The 26790-nt window shown below is 41.2% G+C and overlaps 2 protein-coding genes across 2 annotated transcripts in view; both read right to left on the bottom strand.

The window, feature by feature from the left end:
* Positions 1–5934, bottom strand: part of LOC113442759 (lysosomal acid lipase/cholesteryl ester hydrolase-like) — a 38468-nt gene extending 32534 nt beyond the window's left edge. Inside the window, exon 1 of the mRNA XM_087932201.1 lies at positions 5725–5934. Coding sequence (XP_087788327.1) covers positions 5725–5934 — 210 coding nt within the window. The remainder of the gene's footprint in view (positions 1–5724) is intronic.
* Positions 5935–6804: 870 nt separating this feature from the next.
* LOC113442744 (lipase member M-like) lies at positions 6805–26652 on the bottom strand. Its single transcript, XM_026710501.2, has 10 exons — positions 26583–26652; positions 25772–25880; positions 24579–24696; positions 24132–24330; positions 23636–23745; positions 21195–21331; positions 14095–14241; positions 13612–13683; positions 12448–12519; positions 6805–7973 (listed from the first exon to the last, which is right to left on the bottom strand). Exons 2-10 carry the CDS (start codon positions 25871–25873, stop codon positions 7740–7742), a joined length of 1191 nt encoding a protein of 396 aa, XP_026566286.1. The 5' UTR covers positions 25874–25880; positions 26583–26652; the 3' UTR covers positions 6805–7739.
* Positions 26653–26790: the final 138 nt, after the last annotated feature.

Raw genomic sequence — 26790 nt, 5'->3', positions numbered from 1 at the left:
AATAAATGAACTTTTGCATGATATTCTAAAGTTTTGAGTTTCACCTGTACTTGACACCTGTACTTTAGCATGATGAAAGCCAGCTGGATATATATTAGGTATATTTGTCACCTTGAGTTATTTATAAAAATATAGGTTGGATATAAAAAACTAAATAAAAAATTAAGAAAATGTTCTTGACTTTACTTTTCTTTCATTATTTGGTGATTTTTATATTGTATAAAATAGCATTTAGCATCAAAGATTTCTATATCACACTAGAGTAAATACACTAAATAACCCTTTGAAGGCTATAGATTTGGCAGTGATGCCTCTTTGGCATTTTCTTTATGTATCTGGTTTCAAAATATAACAGTCAAAATGAATTTAACGTACAATATTCATAAAACACTCCGGGTCCAGTTTATAGTTAGTGTCAAGTCTTTCTGAAGTTTCCAGGCCTTCCAAGCTGAGCATTCCATGGCATAAATAAGCCATTATGATGAAACTCCTCATCTTCATCCTATACGAAGCAATTCAGTTATTGATTAACTTTTTAGAAACATGCGTTTCCTGAAGATGCAAAGCATCTGTTGCCCTGAAATATCTTCTGCTATCTGTTGCCTTAACCAGAAACAGTCCACTGAGCAGAATTTTACTTCTAAAGAGAATGGGCACAAATCCATACCAGTTAGAAAATGGCTTCAATCTGAATGAGTGCTGAAAAATAATTAAGCTCACTTCAACAGTGGACTAAACAAATGTCAAACAAGGATCCACATCAAGTTTAAGCAACAGAGAAACCTACTGGCTAGGTTTCATACATATCTTTCTCTCATTTTTCCACATTACCTCTTTCACCTATTTACCTCCTATGTGAATTAAATGATAGGAAAAAGGACTTTAGGATAAACTTTCCAACCAATCAAAAATAGCTGAAGCCATCTGCTCAGTTTTTGCCAAAGATAGCTGCATTCCATAATCTTAACCAGAGGTTATGCTGAATGTTGCTATAGGTTTTGTATAGTAGTGCCGGCGTACTCATTGTTAATTGGTTCCAGGAGGCTCACGGAGTACCAAAAACAATAAATACCAGACACATTTTTCTCATAAGGAATAACATAGTGAGTCTCAAGGTAGCCAAAATTGACAAATTCTAACTTGTGCATTGAGTACCAAATACATGATAAGTATCAGGTCAAAATGTTTATGACAATATGCATTGAGTACCAAATTAAATGGATTTTAAAGCAGTTCGTTACCAGGTACCACTGGGTTTCAAAGTATTTGTAAGACACTATACCATTACATTTTACTTAAAATTCTTAGCCAGGCTATTAGTATATACTATTTGTCCTGTTGCAGGTTCTAATCACACACAAACACAGTTCCAATGGAATTTAACACTTCACTTCAAGATGTGAGAGATAAACAGCGAACCCAATCCAATCTCTGGTCCAAGAATAAAGTCAGGGTTGGCATCCAGTCCAAAGATTAGAGATTCAAGGTTTCTTACACAAATAGAAGCCACACACAAGTATCATATAAGAGGTAGAAATCAGTCAAACCACAGACCCAGGAAAGACAGCATGTATCAGAACTGCTTCTTAAATAAGGCACCAGTCAGCTAACCCTAACCAAGGGATTTACTTGTTTGGCAAGAACTTGCTTTGATCTCTTCTCTACTCATTGAGCCTGGGTGTGGGAAGTCTTATGGGAGGATACTACTTTTTCATCTTGACACAAACAGCAAAATTACATTGGATTCTCTTAGATCAGTTCCAACTGGAAGATTTTTTTGTGCAAAAGCCAAATGTGTTGCAAATAAATACATTAAAAACCTAGACCAAGTAGAGCTACAATTATTTCTTGAAAAATCAAGTGGCCAGGAGTCAAAGAACTGCACAAGCAGTGTGTTTACAACTGGCTATGTGAGACAGCACATCTAAGATACAGCAGATTGGTAAAACCAGCTAAAATCTTTAGGCATATTTGTTTCTGAAGTAGCTGCCATGCCCTATTTCCATATGGAGATTCCTCCCATTAGAGATATACCTTTTTTGGATGGAGTTGCCTTCCCCTTACAGATCAGAACCATGGCCCGGCAATTGCACTCATGCTTGATAGCCCTATTGCAGTGGTAATGGTGATGAGGAGTGTGTGGTTTTATTGGCTGACTCCATATTATGGAAAAACATGTTATTGAAATTGAGGCTGTCCCATCACCCTTGTTGCAATTTAGATGGAGTTTAATTGGTAGAAATATTATATGAATATCTGTAACACTGTCATTAATTAGATTGTGACAGCTTTTCTTATTCTTAATTTGTAAGTCTGTTTTATTTGTTGTGCTGGTTACACTGGAAGGCTGGTAATCTAAGAAGGATAATATTGATGAGAGGTAAGGTATATATTTCATATCTGGAATATTCAAGTATTATGCAACTGTATTCAAGCAACTGTATTATGAAAAATATCTTTCCTCCTTTTTAACCTCAAGAAAAAACTGCAATAGCATTAGTCTTTAGGCTTATTTACTTCTCCATAGCACTTCACAGGATTCTCTGAGTGGGTTATAATGTAGAAGCATTATTTGCATATTGCCCCAATAATCTGGCTCCCCATTTTACCAACCTTAGAAGGATGGAAGGTTGACCCAATCTCAAGCCCTGGCAGGATCGAACTGTAGGCTATAGAAGTTGCCTGCAATCCTGCACTTTAATCACTGCTCCATCAGGGCTCAGAAAGAGGGAGCGAGACACACAAAATCCAAAGTCTTTAAGCAACCTCCCACCATCTCAACATAAAAGCAGACTGTAAATTATAGAAAAAAGAGGTTTCAGGAGAAACGGAAGCCTACGCAATACTGTGAGAGGTGGTGAGGAGACCAATATTTTCATCCAGCCTGGGTAGTAATTGAAAGAGTGCCCACTGGAAAATATAGGGACTGAGCAGAACTATAAATGTTTAGAAGGGGGCGGGAAAACCCAGGGCATGGATAGTTCATTGAGATAACGGTCAGATAAAAACCAGAAATTTAACTTCCAATCTTCTGCAGACCATATGAGTCCATCAACCCAGGTAAAACTGGCTGCACAAAGCAGCAACCAGGTGCTCAAAGGAGAGGACATGACATGTGATAGTTGATCAGAATTAGAACTATCACTAGATCAGAAAGAAGGGCTTAAAAAGCATTGTTTTAAAGCAGAGCTAATACAGGGAGAGGTGAGTAGCAATTTAACTAGGTGACTGAAGCTCCTGTATTCATTCACTATTTTATTGAAAGAAGGCACTAATACTTTTTGAATATGAAAACAAATTCAGTGTGCAGATTCATATAAATGAATTTAACTAGTAAGTGATTTATTAATTTCCTAGCCCAAAGTTTCCCAGTCTATTCAACTATCCTGCTCCTACAGCCTATTTGGCATTATATAGTCAGTAATATACTCTAGAATCAATTTGGAATAAACATAAAGGTTGTGAGATTAAAAAAATATATTTTCATAGATTTTGTACTCACTGATCCTAAAAATATTCTTTCAGTCACCGATCCAGTTGTTTCTCTTAATCCCTTCTTCTATCACCTCTCTAGGAGACTTTCAAGGTGAAAGAATTTCTTTCAAATCCTGAACATGTAGAAAGAGTCAACATTGATCACCCTTTCTGAATATCCATGAGTTGGGTGTTTATATTTGTAGGGAGAAAACTTTGCTCATGAGGTTTTCTTTACAGCCACTTTTCTGTCCATAGACATAGAATTGCCTGTGAGAATGTTCTCAGTGGTTTATCCTTTTGAGCAACATCAACAAGGGAGGAATTGCTTGTACAACAGTGCTTCCCTTAAAATTCAGTTCAGATAATGAGGGCTGATAGAAATGAAGCAAAAATACAATTGCTTATGAAGCTTTTTCAAAAGGCAACTGGACTTGGTTTTCCTTGAAGACTTTTTGTCAGACCTGCCCCAGTCAGATCCCTTAGGAAAGAAAGACCCTCAACTGCATTTATGTGAAGTGATAGGTTCTTTTACTGAAGGTTGCTCGTTGCAGTAAAGTCGGGCCATAACTGAAGTTTCCCACGCAAAAGGAGATAATTCCACCCCCCCACCCCCGCCACTCATTCCAGCCCTCTTCCCCTTTGACAAGTTCATCTTCAGTCAATGGAAAGTCATCTAGGTGTTTTGAGAATCATTGAGGCATTTGGAGCAATCCATATTCCATTCTCAGGGTGCCTGGCCTTGAGTGCTGGCACAACTTGGTTCTGTGCTGCCCTGGTCTTTGTCAAGCTGTCATTTCCCCCTCCCTATTTCCCATCTCATCCCCATACATGTTTATTGCCCATTTGTCTCTCTAGCGCTTGATGTCAGGATCCTGGCAAGGTGCCAAGCCAAAGATGACAAGACTGATATTCTGTTCCCCTTCTCAGAGATGTTAATCTGTAGAGGAAACAAAAGAAAAGGGGAAGAGACAGATGCAAAGGCATCATTAATTTGACAGTCGCTGAGGTTTTTCTGGGTATTATTCGTGGAGCTTCTTAAGTAGTTTGGATGCTTTAATATGTTTGGAATCCATGCACTCAGTTTCAAAGGGAAGGATATACCTCAGTGCATGGGACAGTCCAATATATCCTTGACCTCACAATGTTGGTCTCCTTTGATCATGATGGGATTGGGAGGAAGTTTTGCTTCTAGGGGTTGGGATGAAGTGATTTCCGGTTTTAGGAGGCTGCGGTGTTTTTGCTAAGTTCAACAGGCCCAGGATTAATATCCCCTTTTATGGGGAAGGGGCCAACGTACTTTAGACCCAGTTTTGGGGAGGGTTTTCTAGACATCAGGTATTTGGTGGACAGATAGACTTTGTCCCAAACTTTAAGGTACTTCAACTTTGAATGCCTTTTGTTGGTTTATTTTTTATATGCTTCCCTTGCCCTCTCCAAAGCTTTTCTAACTACTGGTCAAATGTTTTATAATTGCAAAATCCATTCTTTTAAGGTGGAAGTTGGTGGCGGTAGCCTGGGGCTGTTAGGGGATAGATATAAAGTCCGGCCCCATGGCCATCTTAAAACGAGTGAATCTAGGGGTGGGATCTGACTGGTGTAACTACTGGTTCATTGATTTATTTCTCCCTGCTCCTCCTCCTTCCCTCATGTCAGCCGTTCTGTTTCCTGTTTCTCCATTGTAGCTCAGGATCCACTTTGATGGAAGGTGTAATTTAACAACCGGTTCATGTAGGATTGGGTTGGCCATCGCAGGAGGCTCGACCGACATGTGTGGCAGAACTGAGACATGGGGATGGACCATGCCTCCCACGACAGCCAACCTGACCATAGGCAAACCAGTTGCTAAAATATTTGAATCCCACCACTGGGGAGGTCCTCCCCTAGAGATGCAGCCATTGTAGACATCATCATTCAGCCCATCCTGGAAGCATTCAATCAGCATGCCTTGTGATGTAGGTCAGTCAGCATGCCAGATACCAGAATTCTTGGGTGTAGGCAGCTACAGGTCAGCAACTCTGGTTTATGGTTCTGGCCTTGTAGTCAGCCAGGCCAGCATTTTCGGAGTGCCTCTATGAACCAGTCAAAGCTCTGGGGCATCATTGTTGTGGAAGGTGCCCATTCACTCACTGCAGTGTCCTTCAGCACCATGGTCACACACCATAACTTTGCCCCTACACTGGCTATGTCTGGACCATACTCCTGCATAGAGCCAGGAAGAACCCAAGCTGCTTAGGGTCTCCATTGTACTTCACTCCAAGGGCTGGTGGTTTGTGGCCTCTCCTTCTCAGTTGCGCAGCTCAGGCTGGAGCTGTTGGCTGAGCTGCTGGGGTGGCAGCTGGTTGTGGAGCCAGACCCTTGCCTGAGTTGCTGAGGCAGGTGCCACTGCAGCCGCAGCAGTGGCTGCAGCTGCACCATCTCTTGCAGTGCTTGCACTGGTTGAGCTGCCGGCTGAGTCATCTGCACTAGGGCTTGACATGTTTTGAGGTTGCCAAATGCCCCCCATGGGTACTCAATCATGCACTCCAGCATCTCATCCTCCTGGATGGCCTTGCCCTGGGTTACCTCCTCCTCAAGTTCTTACAGCTCTCTCTGGCAGCTTCCCTGGCTCCCACATGTGAATGTCACCCCAGAGAGCTTTTCTTCCCAATTTTCCTTCCTTCCAATCCTGTTGACCATCAGGGTCTCCCACTGGTTTTCTTTCCACCTCACCTAGTCGTTCAGAAAGGACTGCTCTCCCATAGGTTCTCAAGGATACCACTTACCCCAGGCTTCAACTTCCTCCTGATCATTTTCATGGATTGACACATTTTGCCCAGCTCCCATGGTAGAGGTTTCTCTCTGGGTTAGCTGTTATCGCAATTCTGGCCTAATGTCAGACCTGACCGAGTCAGATCCTTTAGGAGAGAAAGACCCTTGACTCCATTTGGGTGAAGTGATAGGCTCTTTTACTAAAGATTGCTGGTTGCAGTAAAGTCAGGGCCCAATGAAAGATTTCCAAGCAAAAGGTTATACATTTTTCTCCTTGTCCCAGCCCTCCTTCCTTTGACTAGTTCATCTTCAGGAAAGTAATCTAGGTGTTTTTAGAATCGCTGAAATGTTTAAGGTGATCCACATTTCATTCTCAGGATGCATGGTCTTGAGCGCTGGCACAAAATGGTTCTGTGCTGCCCTGGTCTTCATCAAGCTGTCACTCGCCCTCCCTATTTCCCATCACAACCTCCTACAAGTTTATTGCCCATTTGTCCCGTCTTGTCCCCTCCATCTTAGCTTTTGATGTCAGAATACTGGCAAAGCACCAAGACGAAGAAGGCAGAACTGACACATTCATTTGTCATCCAAGAAGCTGTTTATAGGAAAACCAAGTCCAATTTGCTGACATTTCATGGAAACTCCTACATATTAAATTGTATTGTTTCCAATTATGTCTAACAACTGGGTAGATCAAAACAGGATTATAGCATAGCATAAATAGGTATAATAACACATTAATTTGATGGGTAGATCTTTTAGCAGTAAAGTCTTGGCAGAATAAATACAGGGATTTATTTCAGATGAGTTGCACGTGCATTGATGAAGTAGATGTGCTTCATAAAATAGTTGGCTGCTCAGGAAATTGAGTTCATCTGAGGACTGTGAGCAATTTGCTACTCTCATTAATCATTACAAATTTAATAATCCCAAACAGCAGGGAGATATGAAGAGACAGGTTTAAAAAAACTGTCTGCCAAGCATTACTTAGTTTGGTGCTACCAAGTTCATCTGGTTTCCTGATGATTACATTGACATTAATTGCTATCTTGATTTGCCTTTAGTGCATTTCAAACCATATGTAAGATTCTAAGGACATGGCATGTGACATAACTAACCCTTAGCCTTTTTCTTTACCCTTATTCTTTATTACTGCAGATATAAACCTGCAACATGTTGTTTCTGGGCTTTAATAACTTGGGCGTGAAATTTGGCTAACCACACACATAAAATTATTTAGAACAATTAAATGAAATAACCATGTTGTTTCACTTGAACTCACTTCTGAAAATCCTCCACATTAAATCAAATTCTGTGACCTTTTCACTTCAAATTGATATGTTTAGTTTCCCAAAGACTAGGAAAATGATAGAATAAAGGCCAGAAGGGTGGGTGGGGGGGAGAAAGTAGCACATTAAATCAAAGGATGATGTGATAGGTGACAAACATAAGGGAGAATTACAGTGAAGGTCATTACACTGGTGCTCAAGTTGTCCATTCTGTTTTGGAAGAGATTATGCATGCTTCTTCATCAGAGCGATCATTTCATTATACATGCGTTGAGGTGCGTCCAGACCCCAGATGAAATCGAGGTGTGCCCAGTCTGGAATGTATTTATGGGAAACAAGGTATTTGATTTGAGGCAATAAAATAGCAATATCTTTTGGGTCAGAAAGTAAATCTTGTCCTCCGGTCCATACTGCAGTTGGAACTGTCATATCGTTCACTTTATATAATGGAGGAGTAGGCTATAAAATATATAGATAAATAAAACAATACAAAAAATAGTTAAAGCAGTGGCTTTTTAAAAAACAACAACATATAAATGGAAGAAGAGTTAGTGTATTTAAACGAATTCTTTATAGTTCTTGGAAGGCTTACAAACATTAAGAAATAAAACATTTTTATTATTATTTAGCATATGATGAGAACACATAAACAACAATAAAATTAATTAATTAAAATCAAAATCATTAAAATGATTTTAAGGGACATTGTTAAAGTAAGTCATAATTAAATGCTTGATGGGGTAGATGCCATTTTCTTAAATATTGGAAAGAGGGAAGGGCAACCATCACAGCCAAGCAGCAAGAGGAATTATCCAAAAACCTCCCTTGCTGATCTAAGTCAGTTATCAGATTCACAGTGGGACAGTTGTTCATTCAGATAGTAAGCCCTTTCGGATTTGTTTTTATTACTGCTTTCCCTTTTAGCAATAGCAATAGCACTTAGACTTATATACCACTTCACAGTGCTTTACAGCTCTCTCTAAGTGGTTTCCAAAGTCAGCCTATTGCCCCCAACAATCTGGGCTCTCATTTTATCGACCTCAGAAGGATGGAAGGCTGAGTCAACCTTGAGGCTGGTGAGATTTGATCTGCCAAATTGCAGGCAGCTTGCAGGCAGCAGAAGTAGCCTGCAGTACTGCATTCTAACCACTGTGCCACCATGGCTCTTACATTGCTCCTTCCCCTCATAGGACTTTCAGTTTTTACTAATTCTTTACTAAATATTGGGAGTGTTAAATCATGCATGGCTTGTAACAGGGAGGGCATGTAAAGTGTCCTGATCTCAAAATGGGCTGTTCTCACATGAAGGCCCATCCTAATTCCATTTTTGTACATTCCAAGAATTATAGATTTGGTCAGAATACAGTAAAAAAAATCTTGATAGAATGTGTTTGTTTTCTCTATTCAGCATATATGGCATTCTGATTATCATCTGAGAATAACAAAAATAATCAACTGCAAGCAAGGTGCTGAGGAATCATGTTGTCGTGTCATAACTAAATGTCCTGATTATAATTTTATCATGGCATACTGTGCATGCAAGGAATAGGAATCTGGCTGCCAGGTTTTGTAATTAACAGGGTATGGTAAAGAAGACGTAAAGGTAAACAATAGTGAAATAATGTGGTGAAATAAAGTTGAGATAAGGAGCTTCTTAGCAAACACAGATGCATTCTTCAAGGATAGAATTGGGCTCCTCAGGACAGAAAAACGGCTCCTGAGGAAAGAAAAATGGCTCCTCTGGAGCAGTGTTAAGAACAGATCATGCCAAACCAATCTTATTTCATTCTTCAGCATAGTGACTAAATTGGTAGACCAGCAAAATACTGTGGACATTATATATTTAGATTTCAGCAAGGCATTCGACAAAGTAGACCACAACCTACTTCTTAGTAAGCTAGAAAATAGTAGAATAGATAGCACCATCACTAGATGGACTCACAACTGGCTGACAAACCGTACTCAGTGAGTAGTCCTTAATGGGTCTAAGTCTACATGGAGGGAAGGAAGGAAGCAGTGGGGTGCCACAAGGTTCCGTCTTAGGCCCAGTACTCTTCAATATCTTCATTTAATGACTTAGATGAGGGAATAGAAAGGGAACTTACCAAATTTGCAGATGATACTAAGCTGGCAGGTATAGCTAACGCCCAAGAAGATAGGCTCAAGATCCAGATGGATCTTGACAAACTAGAACACTGGGCCATATCTAACAAAATGAAATTCAATGTAGAGAAAAGTAAAGTCCTACACTTAGGCAAGAAAAACCAAAAGTACACATATAGACTGGGTGAAACCAGGCTCAATAGCAGTAACTGTGAGAGGAATCTTGGAGTCTTAGTGGACAACCAGCTAAATATAAGCCAGCAGTGTGCAACAGCAGCTAAAAAAGCTAATGCAATCTTAAATTGCATTAACAGAGGAATACAATCGAGATCAAGTGAGGTACTAATACCACTCTATAAAGCCTTAGTAAGACCACACCTAGAGTACTGCATCCAGTTTTGGTTACCACATTATAAAAAAGATGTGGAGACTCTAGAAAAAGTACAGAGAAGAGCAACCAGGATGATTAGGGGACTGGAGACTAAAACACATGAAGAATGGTTACAGGAACTGGGCCTGGCTAGTCTAGTAAAGAGAAGGACCAGGAGAAACAGGATAGCAGTCTTCCAATATTTGAGGGGCTGCCACAGAGAGGAAGGGGTCAAGCTATTTTCTAAAGCACCTGTAGGCCAGAAAAGGAATAATGGATAGAAACTGAACAAGGAGAGATTTAACCTGGAAATAAGGAGAAACTTTCTGACAGTGAGAACAATCAACCAATGGAACAGCTTGCCCTCAGTGGGAGCTTCATCACTTGAGACCTTCAAGAAGAGATTGGACTGCCATTTGTTAGAAATGGTGTAGGGTCTCCCACTTGGGTTGGGAATTGGACTAGATGACCTGTAAGGTCCCTTCCAACTCTGATTATTTGTTATCAGTTTCTCAAACTTGGCAGTTTAAAGATATGTGGACTTCAGCTCCCAGAATTCCTCAGCTAGATGCTGGCTGGAGAATTCTTGGAGGACTCCACTCAGTAGAGAAGTTTGACCCAGAGAGGAAACACATTTGGAAGGCATGGCCTAGACCAGGGGTGTCAAACTCACGGCCCATGGGCCGGATGTGTCATCTGCTGGCTTTGCCTCTGCCTGGTTTAGCGAAGGTGGGGAAAAGTCCTGATATGTCACGTGACACCGCCATGACAACATGAATTTGACAGCCCTGGCCTAGAAGAAGAAGAGGAAGTGGCTGAGCTAATGTAGCAACGGGAGGAAACAACAACAACAAAAGTAAAAGATTTAAAGTCAGACAAGAACATAACTTGAGATGAGGAGAAAAACGGTGAAATTTTCAAGTAAGAGGAAGACGAAGATGATAAAGAGCAGCTAGACAAGCTTTCTATCAGAACACAAGGCAAAACACAAGGCATGCATAAGCGCACAACTGTGCCTACCGTCCCTGTCCTATTGTCCCCGATTATTAGTTCCTATTTCTTATATTTAAACTTATGTTTATTTTTATTTTATATTGTAAGCATTTGACAAAATAAATAAAAATTGTTCACTTGTTTGTATGTTGGAGTCAAAGAGAGAATGCACAAAGCTTTCCCCAATTTTTGGGCATGCCTGCTTGCAGCTTGGGTTCAAGAGAGGTGAATCCACCCTTGGAGGAAAAGAACCCATATATTAGCTGGAGAGAAGACAGACAGCAAGCAAGTGAGGATTATGCTTAGTAAGAAGAGCATTCTTGTTTGACAGCTGAGAGAAGAAACTGTGATTAGAAAGGATGCACAAGAGTGTGAATTTGGATTGTGGCCATCCCAGATGAAGAAATCAATAACACCCTAAAGAAATCAGTAACACCCTAAAAATGAGAATAAACAACTCAGTTGGACTACTGAAGTAACTTTATTGAATTCTGTGGATATCTTTGGGATTTAAAATAGATTTGGCTTTTTTTTTTTGATGGCAGAGCAAAAGAGAGGGAAGGAAAGAAATTGCGTTTGCCAAGCAGAATATGAAGTTATGGATGAATGGAATTCATTCCTACAAAGTTGAATAATTACTGGTGTGTAGAGGATATTCTTGAATTCTTTGTGTAAATCTGGTTGTAGATTTGTGCGGTTATTGTTCTAATCCAAGAAGTAGAACAGAGCTATTCACAAAGTTCTGGTTCTGAGTACTTGATAGTTTCAACTGCAAGTATATCTTGGGCATTATTGGGTCAGCGAGGAAATATAATTGTCTCTTAGACTGCCCAGCTTGATGTGGACATTTTGGTGGCATATTGATGGGGAAAAAAGAGCAGGGAGAAATTCTGCTTGATGTATCTCTGTAAGGAAATTCAGCTGTCAAGTCAATCCCATGCCCATTTTTGATTTTGAAGCAGAGCTTCACTAAGAGTTTCTTATTGCTGCTGGGACCATCAGGATTCCATTTCCACCTTACCCTTACAGATAGTACTATCTGATTATACCTAGAAAGTTAGATTCACAACAATGAATAGACATTTAACAAGTGTTCGTGGAAAATTAAAACTCAATTAAAAACAACATTCCTGATGTGGTTATGATTTATCCCCAAGTTCTCTGGAATAAATTGGCTTCAACTAGCAATCCGAAGACTATTAATAATGGAGAATGTCTTGCCTTCATGAGGAAGCCATTTCAGAAGACGATGGCCATCAGAGAGAAATAACACTTCCCTCTCACTTCCTGGCATTGGGGTTCTACTAATAGTTTCTCAGGGAAAGGCACCTCGGATGGGTTGAATCAGATTGGATGAGATAGTCAAAGTTACATGGTGACAATGAATAATTTCTCACCACATACATTTTCTTTGCTTTATTTTTTTTTCAAAAATTTTGCCTGTAAATAAAACAAATATTGCCATACCTGTTTGTGCTTTATTTTATTCTTCCTCTCATCACCCCAGTCAAAACCCCTGAATAATCCACAACGAAAATTCTAGTAATAAGGCAGGGATTAAATGAAATGCACCATTAGTGAATTAGTAATGATTAATTACAATCATACAGGTACTGTACCTTTGTCTATTGAATGTTCAAGTTGTAATGCCTCTAAACCCTTGACAGTAGGAGAGTAGATCTGAACACACCCAAACTTTATGTTAATGAGAAATACAACTCTACTCACATTTACCTAGTAATCTCATTCTACCATTCTATTATTTTTGAGGAGACACATATATTATTGCAGTATAAAAATTTCTTCAAAGAAAAACCAGAAAGTCCAGTTGCCTCTTGAAAAGCTATCTTTGGGACAACCAAGACTTGGATGACTGAGAATTTCCGTAGAAAGGCATATGATGCCTTGGCTCATAGGTTGTGTGAAAGGGAAAAGCAATGATTTCCCTCTTGAAATAATTTTACTTTTCTTACTTTTAAAGTTTAAGCCCCACCCAGAACCAGACTCAAAAATAAATACATAAATAATAGCATATTTAAAATACAAAATCATATTTGTCTATGTACTTTTGTTGTCATTACTATAGATCTGTTTTTCCAAACTTGAGAACTTTCAAAATGTGTGGACTTCAACTCCCTGCTAGCCTGGGGAATTCTGGGATCTTAAAGTTGCACATTTTAAGGTTGCTATATTTTAAAAAATACTGCCATAGGACTGTCAAACTTGTGGCCCATGGACCAGATGCATCATGCGCTGGCCACGTCCATGCTCAGTTTAGCAAAGGGGGAAAAAGTCATAATACATCACATGATGACGCCATGAGTTTGACATCCCTGCCATAGATGATGCCGTAATTGCACAAATGAATAATGCCATTGTAAAACAGTATTCCCCAACCTTTCTGGGTTGGTGGCCCAGTGCGGTTGGGGGATGAGGAAATGGTTTTGTGTGAGGAACAGGTCTGTACAGCTTTATTTGTGCAAGTGGGGCCGCGAGCACCAGTACCCACCACTCTTGTGGCATGGTCGCAAATAGACCATGCCCGGTAGTGGGTACGGCCCACAGGTTGGGGACCCCTGTTCTAAAGTATCACTTCTTAACAAGCAATAATATTACAATAAGCAAAGATACCTGGCTCCAGTGCAATATATTTTGTACAGATGTTCCAGCTGGTGATTGGGCCACATATATGTTTATTCGGCTCTAAAGGGAGGAAAGAAGGAAGGAAATGTTAGTCTCTTCAAAATGAACATTGACTGAAAACACATTTCTAAATAAATGTTTTTCAATTTTAGCTGAAAACCACATTAAATATTTTAGAAGTATAATAACCAGTACCTGATTAGGCCCCACTCAATGCATATAATAATAGCCTTTAAAATGATTCAAAATATACTTAGTTCTATTATCTTTGCATAACTTATCATTTTTTCTGCATCTTGTTTATGTCTACATTACATCTGGTGGATACAGCTAATAGTGATCCATAAAAAAAACAAAGTTGAAGTGCAGCTGGTTCTATTTATATTTAGGTTTGTTTTAATGTGGTTTTGGTTAAATAAATGTACATCTATGGTATTTTGTGATCAAAGGCTGTAAGCAGTCAACACTCACCATATTTATATTTTTCACGTTATAGCCACTGAGATGAAAAAAGACGTTTCCACAAACATTAACAAAAGGACGCTGGCTGCAGAAAGTAGAAAGAGCCTTTCTAACTAGCCACTTCTGGGGAAGGAATTCTCTTTTGCCAAACAAAGTCTACAAAATACCAAAACACATCAATTAAAAAAAAAAATCTGCCAGGCTGAAGTAATCATGTAGTTCTTCTCATGTCTGAATGTTCTTCATGACTTCTGTTATTAGTACATGGTTACATTAGAGGAATTATATAGACGGAAGGATAGAACACGTAAATAGACGGTAGCTTTAACGGTTGATACTTGTCATTAGATGAAAAGGGAGGCTTCCCTCTATGTGGAATGGCATAGGAAAACAATACACAGGATATGTGATTTTGAGCATTTAGATTAATCAAGAATATGAGGTCTTCATTTTACCAACCACTGAAGGATGGAAGGCTGAGTCAGTGTGATGACCCGGGGTGTGGCACAAAAGCAACAAAGTCACAAAAGTAGGTAAAGTCCCTTTAATTCCTCCAACTTGGCCCCCAATGTCCAGTTATCATCGGCTGGAGAGAAAAAGCTCTCCCAAAAAAACAGTTTTTAAAGGGAAGAAATTCAGTCTGAATCCAAAGTACATCTAAATTATCAATAAAAACCAACACAAACCACACTGCAGCAATAAACGAGACAGGGCAGGATAAGGAATTGCAGACTTCCAAAAGATAACGAAACACACACAGTTGGGAGGACACCAGAACCCAGATAAGATGTGACAAACAAAGATAATGCAGGCTTTGCTTCCAGCAAGGTGCTGTGCACAAATGCCCTTTTTAAATCCTGTTTTCCCAGCTGCAGCTAATGAAGGGAATCAGGGCCCTTTTCTCCCCCATAACCCATGTTGCTCCCTTATCCGTTCCTCCTTACGTGCCCTGGGATGAAGAGAGGATGGGCCTGGGTCTTCCTCTGAATGACCAGCTGGACTGTGCCCTTCTCCAGTTTCCTCCACAGCCACCAGAGCCACACTCACAGTCCCTGACAGCTTTTCGACCTTCCTCTTGGAATCATATTCCCACAGGGGCATGACAGTCAACCTTGAGCCAGTGGGAATTGAACTGCCAAACTGCTGGCAGCCACCAGTCAGCTGAAGTAGTACTGCATTCTAACCACTGCACCACCATGGCTCGTTAATGTTCTGGCTAGGGGGCACTCAAACAACAAAGCACCAACAGGAAATCAGATCAACCAATCAACATGCAGGATGCGCATCTCCACACAACCTCTCATTGAGATTTGGAAAGTGTGCATGTCAGCCTGTCTCCAAGCATTTGCAATCTATGCTTATCCATCAACCCCTTTACAACATAGCATAGGCATACATTGACATTTACACACAAGTCTAAACCAAGCTTGAGACGAGCATCTTTAATAAATAGTCTAGCCTTGTGTCATGTAGACCTTTACAGGTGATAACCAGTTTCTTGAATGGTACCAGGAAGCCTTCTGGAAGCCAGAGTTCACCAGGTAGTGGTGTTACATAAGCATGTTGTTGTATGTTAGAGCAACTGTAGCATCCAGATGGTCTTCAAGATCAGGTCCATGTGAAGCTTATTGCAGCAATCCATCACAGAGGTGAATAAGGACTTGTATCAGTGGTGGGATTCAATTTTTTTTACTACTGGTTCTGTGGGAGTGGCTTGGTGGGTGTGGCAGGGGAAGGATACTGTAAAATCTCCAGTCAGAGGTAGTATTTGCCAGTTCTCTGAATTTCCGCTACCAGTTCCCCAGAACTGGTCAGAACCTGCTGAATACCACCTCTGGCTTGTATAACTATGAGGAGGAACTGGTGGAATTGACATTCCAATTAAAATTTCACAAAGGCCCTGTTATGTCTTTGGGACTGGTTGGAGTCCCCAACCAGGTCCGCTGTTTGAGCGGGAGCACCAGCCGCTCCCATTGGCTGACACCGTTTGACAGCCGTCTATAAAAGGCGGCTGTCAGGCAGTGTCAGCCCCGTTGCCGCCAGCTAACCTGCCTAGTTAGAAGGCAGACGCGGCAACCCTTTATTCTTAGAATAAAGCCTTTAACGTTCACTCTGGCTCAGCCTCGTTCCTCCGCCGCTCCACAACACTGGCGACGAGGGCGGGATGCGATTGGAGGCTGCCAGACGTGCGATTCAGAAGAGCTGTAGCCACTAAGAGCGAAGCCACGGGCGCTGAAGCCGCAGCCGCCGGCGCTCACAAAGAGCGCGAAATTCAAAAAGCCTCCTCAGCCGGGGAGACAGACACCGCCTGATAGGCGCAGCCGCAAACGCTCTTCTAAGAGCGCGAATTTTGAATCACAACTACTAAAGTGACAGGCACTGCCGCCTCAAAATGAATGCCAATCCGACATTCCCACCCTTCAAGCCTACCGAGGAAACGTGGGATTCATATAAAAACCGTTTCAGCTACTTCCTCGACGTTATTGGTCTAACAGATGCTGCTGAACACACAAAAAAATCCTTCTTCCTCAGCTACTGTGGGGCTGCGGTTTTTGACACCGCTACAGCACTAGTTGCCCCTCGCTCTATCAGGAGCATACCTTGGGATGAACTCCAAGAGATCCTCTCCAACCACTATTCACCTAAACCATCCCAGATAGCCAGGAGATATGCCTTCAGAACTAGAAGGCAGGCTGAGGGGGAGTCAATTAATGAGTATATGGCAGCTCTGAGGACAGCTGCCTTACAGTGTGGTTTTAGAGACTACCTAGAGGACATGTTATTAGACCAGATCGTCTGTGGGGTTAGAGACCTTAGGCTTCAAAGGCGCTTGCTAGCCAAAAAGGATTTAACCCTAGCTTTAGCCGTAGAAGAAGCCCAAGCTGCTGAACTCTCTGCCCAATCAGCAGCTGAGATTCAAGGAACTCCTTTAAAACCCAGCAGCTCCACTATTCATTTAGAGGAAGTTTCCCTTGAAGAAGACCCCATAGACTCAACAGACATTAACCGCTTTAGACAACAAAAGCCCTCACAGGAAGGAGCGGGGCAGAGAAACAACTTCACCCCCAAGCAACCTCCCATTTGCCTAGCCTGCGGGGGTTCCCACTCTAGGGCATCCCGCAGGTTTAGGAATGCCATCTGTCTAAATTGTCAGAAGAAAGGCCACCTAGCCAGAATCTGCCAAGCAGGTCGAACCCTTCCTCAGAGACCTCCTCCACCTGCTAATTTCCAAAGGCAAGTGGAGGACTGCTATACTTGCTACCATGTGAACCATACTTCCAAGACTCCTAATAAAATCAGTATTTTTGTTTCTTTAGAAGGTAAGCCTTGCAGAATGGAGGTAGACATGGGATCTGCACTTTCGATCATCTCCTGGGAAACCCTAAAGAAGATTCATCCCAGATTCTCAAAGAAGAAGCTGCAGAAATGCCACCTGACACTGCGGGACTACCAAGGCAAGAACATCCCTGTCATCGGGAAAGGCAAGTTTTTAGTTCAGTTCCAAGGGTTTAAAGGCCATTTGCCTTTGGTGGTTGTTAATGGTGCCCTCCCCAGTCTGTTGGGACTTGATTGGTTCCCTTCTCTTGGCCTTAGTGTAACGGGGATCCATGCTGTCTCAACCTCTGACGTAGACGCCCTATTCTCAGACTACTCTGATGTTTTTAGCAGCGAGCTGGGCTGCTATTCTGGCACTCCCATCTCCTTCACTGTGGACCCCCAGGCAATTCCCCTTCGCCTTAAGCCACGCAGAGTGCCTTTTGCCATCCGTCCTAAGTTAGATTTAGAATTAGATAAGTTACTGAAGCAAGGGGTGTTAGAGCCAACTGACTTTGCCAAATGGGAGACCCCCATAGTCACCCCACTCAAGAAAGATGGCAGCATAAGAATCTGCGCAGACTATAAAACCACCCTCAATCATTATCTGCAGGTCAGCGCCTACCCTGTCCCTGTTATTCAACACCTGTTACACACCTTCGAACCCGGCACCATCTTTGCCAAATTAAATATGTCCCAGGCATACCAACAGTTCCCTGTCGATGATCAGACAGCTGAATTACAAACCATAGTCACACATAGAGGGGCATTCAAGTGCAAACGCCTCCAATTCGGGGTAAGTGTAGCCCCGGGTATATTCCAATCCCTCATGGAAAGGATTCTCCAAGGTCTCCCAGGGGTTGTCCCTTACTTCGATGACATTTTAGTCTCAGCAATTGACAGACCTCAGCTCATACAAAGGGTCAGAGCTGTCCTAGAGAAGTTTAGGCAGCATGGCCTCAAACTTAAAAAGGGAGAAGTGCCATCGCCACTAGGCAAGTGGACTTTCTGGGGTATAGGATAGATGCCTCTGGCATTCACCCAGTCGAATCCAAGGTAAAGGCTATCCATGAGGCACCCACTCCAACTAACAAGACGGAGCTCCAAGCCTTTCTGGGGCTACTAAACTTTTACGCTTCATTTCTTCCGCACAAAGCATCTATTGCTGAACCCTTACACAGACTGTTAGACAAAGATTCCCCTGGCATTGGGGACCCAAAGAAGCCCATGCTTTCAAGTCAGTCAAATCCTTACTCACATCTGATGCAGTTTTAATCCAATATAATCAACGACTCCCCTGGTCCTAGCTGCTGATGCATCCCCTTTGGGATTGGGGCTGTTCTGAGCCACAGGCTTCCCAACGGTTCTGAGGCACCAATTGCCTTCTTCTCTAGGACCTTCTCTGCTGCAGAAAGAAACTACAGCCAAATAGATAAGGAGGCCTTGGCTGCAGTGGCTGCAGTTAAAAAGTTTCATGAATTTTTGTTTGGGCACCATTTTGAACTTATAACTGACCATAAACCACTCCTGGGGCTTTTATCAGGGGATAAGCAAACCCCACAGGTACTATCACCTAGAATGACCAGGTGGACTTTGTTCCTGGCCGCTTACTCATTCAAATTGGTGCATCGCCCTGGAAAAAACTTGAGTCACGCTGATGCCCTTAGTCGCTGCCCCCTGCCAGTCCCAGTCGAAGACCCAGCACCCGTTCATGCCATCTTTGAAGTAAATGAACTTAAATTGCCGGTTACAGCCGAAGACATTGCTGCGCACTCAAAAAAAGACAGAATAATTGCTCAAGTTATGGACTGGGTGGGAAGGGGGTGGCCTGAAACACAATACACTTCTGACTTTGCTCCTTTCAAAATCCGTAAGCAGGAATTGTCGAAACTACAGGGATGTCTGTTGTGGGGGACAAGGGTAGTCATCCCAGCCACTCTTCGTGTACCCATCCTAAAGGTACTTGACGAGGGCCACCCGGGCATCGTAAGGATGAAGGCTCTGGCCCGCAGCTACGTTTGGTGGCCTGGCATGGATGCCCAAATCTCCAGCTGGGTAAGCTCATGCCAGCCTTGCCAAGAAACCAGGGCTGCCCCACCAGCAGCCACGCCTACCAAGTGGGAAAGTGCTAGTGGTCCTTGGTCTCGCCTGCACATCGACCTAGCTGGACCAGTACATGGAAGGACCTTCTTGGTTGTAGTAGACTCTTATTCCAAATGGATAGACTTGGCCCTACTACCTTCAACAACCACTCAAGCAATTGTTAAGGCTCTGACCCGTTTCTTCGTGACCCATGGGGTCCCTGATACGCTGGTGTCTGACAATGGCCCCCAGTTCACGTCTTGTGAGTTTAGTATGTTCGTTGCCAACTTGGGCATCAGACACATCCTTACAGCCCCTTTTCACCCTGCTAGCAACGGGATGGCTGAGAGGGCAGTCAGGTCAGCAAAAGAGGCACTTGCCAGGTTTGGCCAGGAAAACTGGCACTCCAAACTGTCCCGTTACCTCCTGAGCCAACATACGACTCCATGCACCACTACAAATAAATCCCCAGCAGAGCTCTTGATGGGGAGACGCCTTAGGACTACCCTGGACAGTTTGCACCCCCACTACTGCCCAGACACCCCTATAGGATCTGACAGTTTGGTCAGGGACTTTGTTCTGCATGACCTGGTGTACGCCAGAAATTATGCAGGGGACCCTCTGTGGGTACCGGGTCAAGTTGTGTCAGTCACAGGTCCAAGATCCTACAGAGTCCTCCTGGAAGACGGACGCCTGTGGCGCAGACATGTGGACCAACTCAGACGGCGATGGAGAAGCACAGCTGATGCCTACCCAGCAGCCACCAAGGAACCAGTCCACCCAGCCCAATCTCCCGGCACCGAGGGCTCCCTGCCGGAACCGGTCTACCCAGACGAAAGCTCCCTGCAGGACCCGATCTACCCCGTCGACCAAGAGAGTTTACTGGAGGACCCGGTCTACCGACAAGGGACCCTGAGCCAACAACCAAGCGAACCTGTCTACCGTCCGGACCGAGCGACTCACCAAGGTCAGCCCGAACAGGGGGACTTACCTAATTCACACAGTGCCCCCACCGACCGAGCCCGCTCATCAGCAACCTCCGAGACGCTGCCTGGGGGCAAGGACTTGACTCCAGCCAGCGGCTTGCCCGGACTACGACGATCCTGCCGCCAGCGCAGACGACCAACCTACTTGAAGGACTATGCATGCTCCCGGCTAGGGGAAAGGAGTGTTATGTCTTTGGGACTGGTTGGAGTCCCCAACCAGGTCCGCTGTTGAGCGGGAGCACCAGCTGCTCCCATTGGCTGACACTGTTTGACAGCCGTCTATAAAAAGGCGGCTGTCGGGCAGTGTCAGCCCCGTTGCCGCCAGCTAACCTGCCTAGTTAGAAGGCAGACGCGGCAACCCTTTATTCTTAGAATAAAGCCTTTAACGTTCACTCTGGCTCAGCCTCGTTCCTCCGCCGCTCCACAACAGGCCCTCTTAGCCAGACCTGGCACTGTGGTTACACATGACAAAGAAAGGGGCATCTCTTCTAATAGAGAAAAATAAAGGTGGCAATGATGACAAAGATAGTGTTTGTGTGTCACATATAAAAGGATATCCTTTTGATTGTGAAATTGTGACTGTTATTTTCAATTTGCTGACCGTCATCTGTGATGCCTCCACATACAGAGATAAGACTACTAAAACCTAGTGAAATTTTCAAGTTAAGGACATGTGCTTTAATGACCTTTTGGATGAACAGGAATTGGAATAAAATAAGAACTTACCCAAAGGAACGTCGCTGGGAGATTAAGAAGTTTTATTATAGGGCTTTTGGCATACTTAATTCTAGCCACAGGGCCTAAGGCAAAAAACATCTTGATCTTCTTAGCCAATTCTGGCATGGTTGAAAATGCTACAAATCCTGAGAAAAATTAAGGAAGAGACCTTTTTTTTAAAAAAGGAATAAAACTCAGCAGGAGCTTTCTTTCCCACCCTATTTAGTTTATACAGTAACATTTCAATATATTGGGCGTATCTTTCTTAATACAGTAGGATTTTATGGATGCACTTTTGTATGACTATATTTTTCTGACCACCAGGCTGTGGTCTATTTGCAACCGGGCCACATGAGTGGTGGGTGCTGGTGTTCCCAGCCCCACTCACAGAAATAAAGATATACATGGAGAGAGAGACAGAACAAAGAAACTCTATATACAATACAAACTGTCAGGTGCAAAGAACAAGGAGCATATACTTTCAAAGCAGGGAAGAGGTTTTTTTTTATTCTTATAAGGCAAGAATCTGGCCAACTAAATCTGGTCAAAACTAAATGGGCGCTAGATAAAGTTTGACCGAATTCACAGGGAGCTAGACTTGGGTCTCTTGTGGCTACAAATGATTGCAAATTGACTGTCTATGGAGATTCTCAGACATCCAGGTCATGGTTTTTCCCAAAGGTGCTTTTTCAAGGAGGCAACTGGACTTTCCAGTTTTTCTCTGAAAACGTTTCGCTTCTCATCCAAGAAGTTTATCAGCTCCGACTGGAAGGTGGGGAATGAAAATGTCTTCAAAGAAAAACCAGAAAATCCAGTAGCCTCTTGAAAAAGCACCTTTAGGACAACTGCAAACTGACCTTTCAGCTCAGGCTGCTCATCTCCTACACAAATTTTCTTTTAACTTTCAAACATCTTTTGAAACATCCCATGTACAAATTCTCTTGTAGAATACTCAACACAAGGCTGAACAAATGCTAAAGACACCCACAGGTGAGTATTAAAATAAATTAAGATAGTGAGTGCCACTGTCTGACTGTACCATCACCCTGCCTTTTTAGATCAATACATTTTAGATACCAATCCATGTTCTTCCATACTATACTATATCACACCAGCCCCATGTTGCCCTAAGAAATATGCATTTGAGATTTATTATGGTAAGTTACCCTCAGCCATGGTGTGAATGACAAGTTATCCTCATCCATATAAAAAGAGATCTGATTAGATCCCTTTTTATATGGAGGAGCTGTTCCCACATATATCTGTACATGGACAAATAGCAGGAAAGGTAATGACCATTTATAGCACTGAATGGTGGACAAGAGTAATTCATGTGCACATTCATTCAATACTGTGAAAGGAAACGTTTGAATTCCCTTTTGATAATGGACTGTTTCATACTAAAAAAAGCAAACCAAAACACTATCTTTATTGCAACATTTTCAAATTAATAGTCTTTAAAATGGTTCTCTGTGCCTAAAGCATTTTTGACCCAGTTTTATCATACCTTAAAGCTTTTACATTTGGGGGGTTCATAGAAGCCTAATTTTCTTAGTGTAAAAATTACTGTTGCTCAGTTTGCTTCATTTGTTGCGAGTTAGCCAATAGTAGGAATATTTTAAAAACTTTATTTATGAGCAGAGATAAAGAATTTGCACTCGGGACTAACATATCAAAGCAAACGCACTACTTCACCTCCCAACAGGTATTATTAATACAGTTCATACATTACATCAGCAATTCTGATTGGCTAGCTAAATTCACCTCATTACCTTATCTTTTGGCGGATGTTCTCCTATCTATCTCAGAGATATTATCCTAGCGTCCTCATAGGGATGCCTGGTAGTTTATATAACCTTCCCCCCTGCCCCCTTCTAGCAATTTCTAGAATCTTTTTTTGGTGCCATCATTATCAGTAGTTTTGCTATTTGGTGATATCAAAGTGACAGAACTGGAGAAAGGGATAGCAATGTTTTTGGAGGGAGGGGGATACAAAATATCTCGAGGATTAGAGGTGTCAGCTGAACTTCTTGGCCCTTTTTTTTGTTTTTAGCATCAATAGTAGCAGCCATTATTCTTCCCAATAGGCCTTTGAAACTCTAGCCCAGGCCAACTTTGACAAGGGAGGCAGGGGTAATGGAGCAATACAGTCACAAAATGAAGATAATATCACAGTGAGGAAAAAAGTATGGGTACCCTGCTTCAGTTCTTTTCATGAAAGCTTCAAAGGAATGCTACTGGTGAGGCTTGCAATCGTATTTCTCACCTGAATGAAATGAGAACTCTCAAAACTTTCAAACAAGGCACAAATCCAGTGTAACACTATTCTATTATTAATCTTCTTCCTCCTCTTTCCTCTTTCCTCATAGTATGAAATTCCTCCATAGCTAGACTGCTGTAACACAAATGGTTATGCCACACTACATATCAGCTTTTCTTCTTTGACATACCTATTGTAGCACCCTGTGAGTAGCCAACATAGTACAACTGTTGTTGGCCAGTTTTCTTTAGAATGAAATTGATGACAGCTGGAAGATCATACTTTGCCATTTCATCAAAGCTAGGGAAAGATACAAGACAAAAGAATTGAATTTAGGAATGAATTTAACATTGGGATTCTGAAGGAAAGCAAAACAGTAAGTGAAATAAAATGGGAATGGTATATATAATAGTTATCCTCTAGATGGTGTATCAAAAATGCCTATTCCATATTAGCTTCATATGGAAACATATTCCACAATTCTGAAGAAACAGTTTGTAGACATGTACAAATGTTAGAATATACAATATGGATTACAAAATATGCATTAATCTCTAGAAGCAAATACCAGCTCTCATTGAATTATTTTGGATCTTAAATTATTTATGGCATGATATGGAAATTATTTTCTCATTTCATTCCATTTCCCTGCTGCAAAATACCAAGATTGCAATAATGAAATATACCTGAAAGCCCAAAATTCATCTTCTCTCACAGACAGCTTTTGGTGACTTCTGGACCAAGTATTTCCCCTGCTGTTTCCCATCCAAACATCATATCCGGCATCTGCGAGGATGAAACCCAAACTGTTGTGGGCCAAGTTGGAAACCCAGTTACTTGCATCTCCTAGCAAACCATGCTGGAGAAATACTACAGGTTTCATACCTGGAGAAAGAAAAAATATTCTACTTAGATATTAAAATTATTTTGTTTTACTAGGAATAAATGTGTCAAAAGATTAAATTGTGGGAAAAAATGTGATTTATCTATGTAGGATCTATTAGGTTGGACTAGGATTCAATTTATCTGGACAATTTTTATCCATTCACTTATAAAGATAAGTCCTAGACATGTGCTTCATTTTTTCCTTATATGTTTCTACCTTAACCCTATGTTATAACAATTTATCTCACCAAAATCCATTTGATAGTTTCTGCCAGATGGAATTCTGTTCAAGCTAAGAATATAGCCATCTGCTGTTATCACTTTGTACTCCTCACTCAGGTAGCCTTTGTGGATGATAAGTTCATTCTGCAACATAATAAAACCAAACCAACAAATCAACAGATATTTTAAGAATTTGTGGCACTACCTAATCTCATCTTCTGGAATTGATGTATCTGCAGCTGAGTACTGGATGATTAGAGAAATAGAATTTTAAGTAACTGATAGCAAGTTGCAAGGGTACTTTTTTTTGTCACACAGTTCTCCTGTTGTCTTGCTCTCTTTAAAGCTGCTGTCATAATAGTGTCTTTTAGTTTACTCCTCATTTTCTAGGTAGTGTTTTTCCCCCTAGGAGTCATAAAACTAATGCTTGAAACAACACCATATTATGCATCTTTTTAAAAACAAATATTAACCAGAAAGATCTGAGGGAAGATGGATGACCAAACTATGGGGACATATTTTGTCCCACAGCGTAAACACTTTTTGAATCTGCCGTAATTGGCCTTAGGTAAAAATCAAAGTAAACATGAGAATGGCTTGAATCTCTATCATCCATAGAAGATCATTTGAATAAACAGATAAATATAGTGTGGTGTTTTATATCTTATGTTTGTAAAAATTTGATATCATTTATTCAGCTTTCATCACATGCGAAATGGTCAGTTGGCTTTAGATTAGTTTAGTGTAAGGTTGCCTTGATTTATATTCATAAAGTGGGAGAAAAGGACATAAGGATCTTGAAGATATGTGCATTTGATATACTTCCAAGACCTTTAAACATGGTTTCAACAGAGGATGGAAATGAATACCACATCTCTCTTACCTTACCTTTTGGATAACTAAATAGAATAACTCTGCTAGTTTTCCTTAAGCCTCTGGCTGTTCTGATGTATGAAATGTACACTGAGTGAATCAATCACAATAGAACATACTTCGATAGATTGCAACGTTTATTAAATACAGTACATCTTTTAAAAATAGGGAAAGAAAATCAATCATGTAAGTTGATAAATGTCTTTTAGTTTTAGTTTTAGTTTTAGTTTTAGATAATTTAATTTGAAAAACCCAGGAGATAATGAGTCTAACTTTAAAAACATGAGTAGCACATTTAAAGTCAAGCATCATATTAATTTTCCATTAATAGTGAAAGGTAACTTACAATACTCATAAAGGCTTCTGAATTCATAGCTCTCTTTGTTCTTATTAGCTTTGAGTAAGCAAATCCGTGAATCAGGCATAATGTAATAATTAATGCCCGCATCCTGTGCCTGTTTAACAAAAGACATATATTTCTTAAGGGCTGTGCTACACATAACATAATGACATTATTCTTCTTGTTAAAAAGCTGTATGACCACAAGCATTTTATGTAAAAAAAAAAAAGTCCTTTGCGGCAGGTCTGAGCCTAGATATCTATAGAAGACACCAGTATTTTTGTTTCAGTTTAGTTTTATAAGAAGAATAATTGTAGATAGAACAAAAAATATTTCTGCTATCCAAAGGAAAAACATGGAACAAGAAGAAAGGAGAAAGAAGAAGAAGAAAGGAGGAGGAGGAGGAGGAAGAAGAAGAAGAAAAGAAGAAGTCTTCTGCAGATCAAAAAACAGACTGAAACATCAGAACAATTTCATATATATATTCAACAGTCATATTGCTCTAACAATACATTTATTAAACTTTTATGCTCAATTTATTCTGAATAACTGGAAAAATGTTAAAAGATGTATCTACAGTGTGTGTTCTGCTAATCCCTCTCCTTATTCTTTTCTCTCATCATCTGAAAAATAACTTTAAAAAAATCAGAAAAATCATGTAATTCCCTTTATAGCTGGTGGTAGTCCTTTTATCTTTAAAATTCTAATGAAGACACAGATAACTTCATTGGGCGCGAGAGAGAAATAAATTAGTTAGATTATGCTTCTCTACCAACATTCCTTTTTCTGTAGTACAAGAGATTATTGTTATACTTACTGGTTTTAATATTCACTTGTTCCTCCAAACGTTTCAGATGTTGAGATGGTGACTCCTGGCACAATATTTATATCAGAAATGTAAGATAGAGAAGTTACAACATTTAACCCTTTCTTTGAAAACATTTAGTGGTGACATCACTTTCCATCACTTCCCCTTATCCCTTTAGCTGCTATTTCAGTTAAGTAATATTGAAAGGCATTCACTG

This window comes from Pseudonaja textilis, chromosome 4 (assembly GCF_049901715.1).
Source record: "Pseudonaja textilis isolate UNSWEBS1 chromosome 4, rPseTex1.2, whole genome shotgun sequence".
Lineage (NCBI taxonomy): Eukaryota > Metazoa > Chordata > Lepidosauria > Squamata > Elapidae > Pseudonaja > Pseudonaja textilis.
Note: the sequence above shows the minus strand (reverse complement) of the source record. Positions and strands in the feature narration are given on the sequence as shown.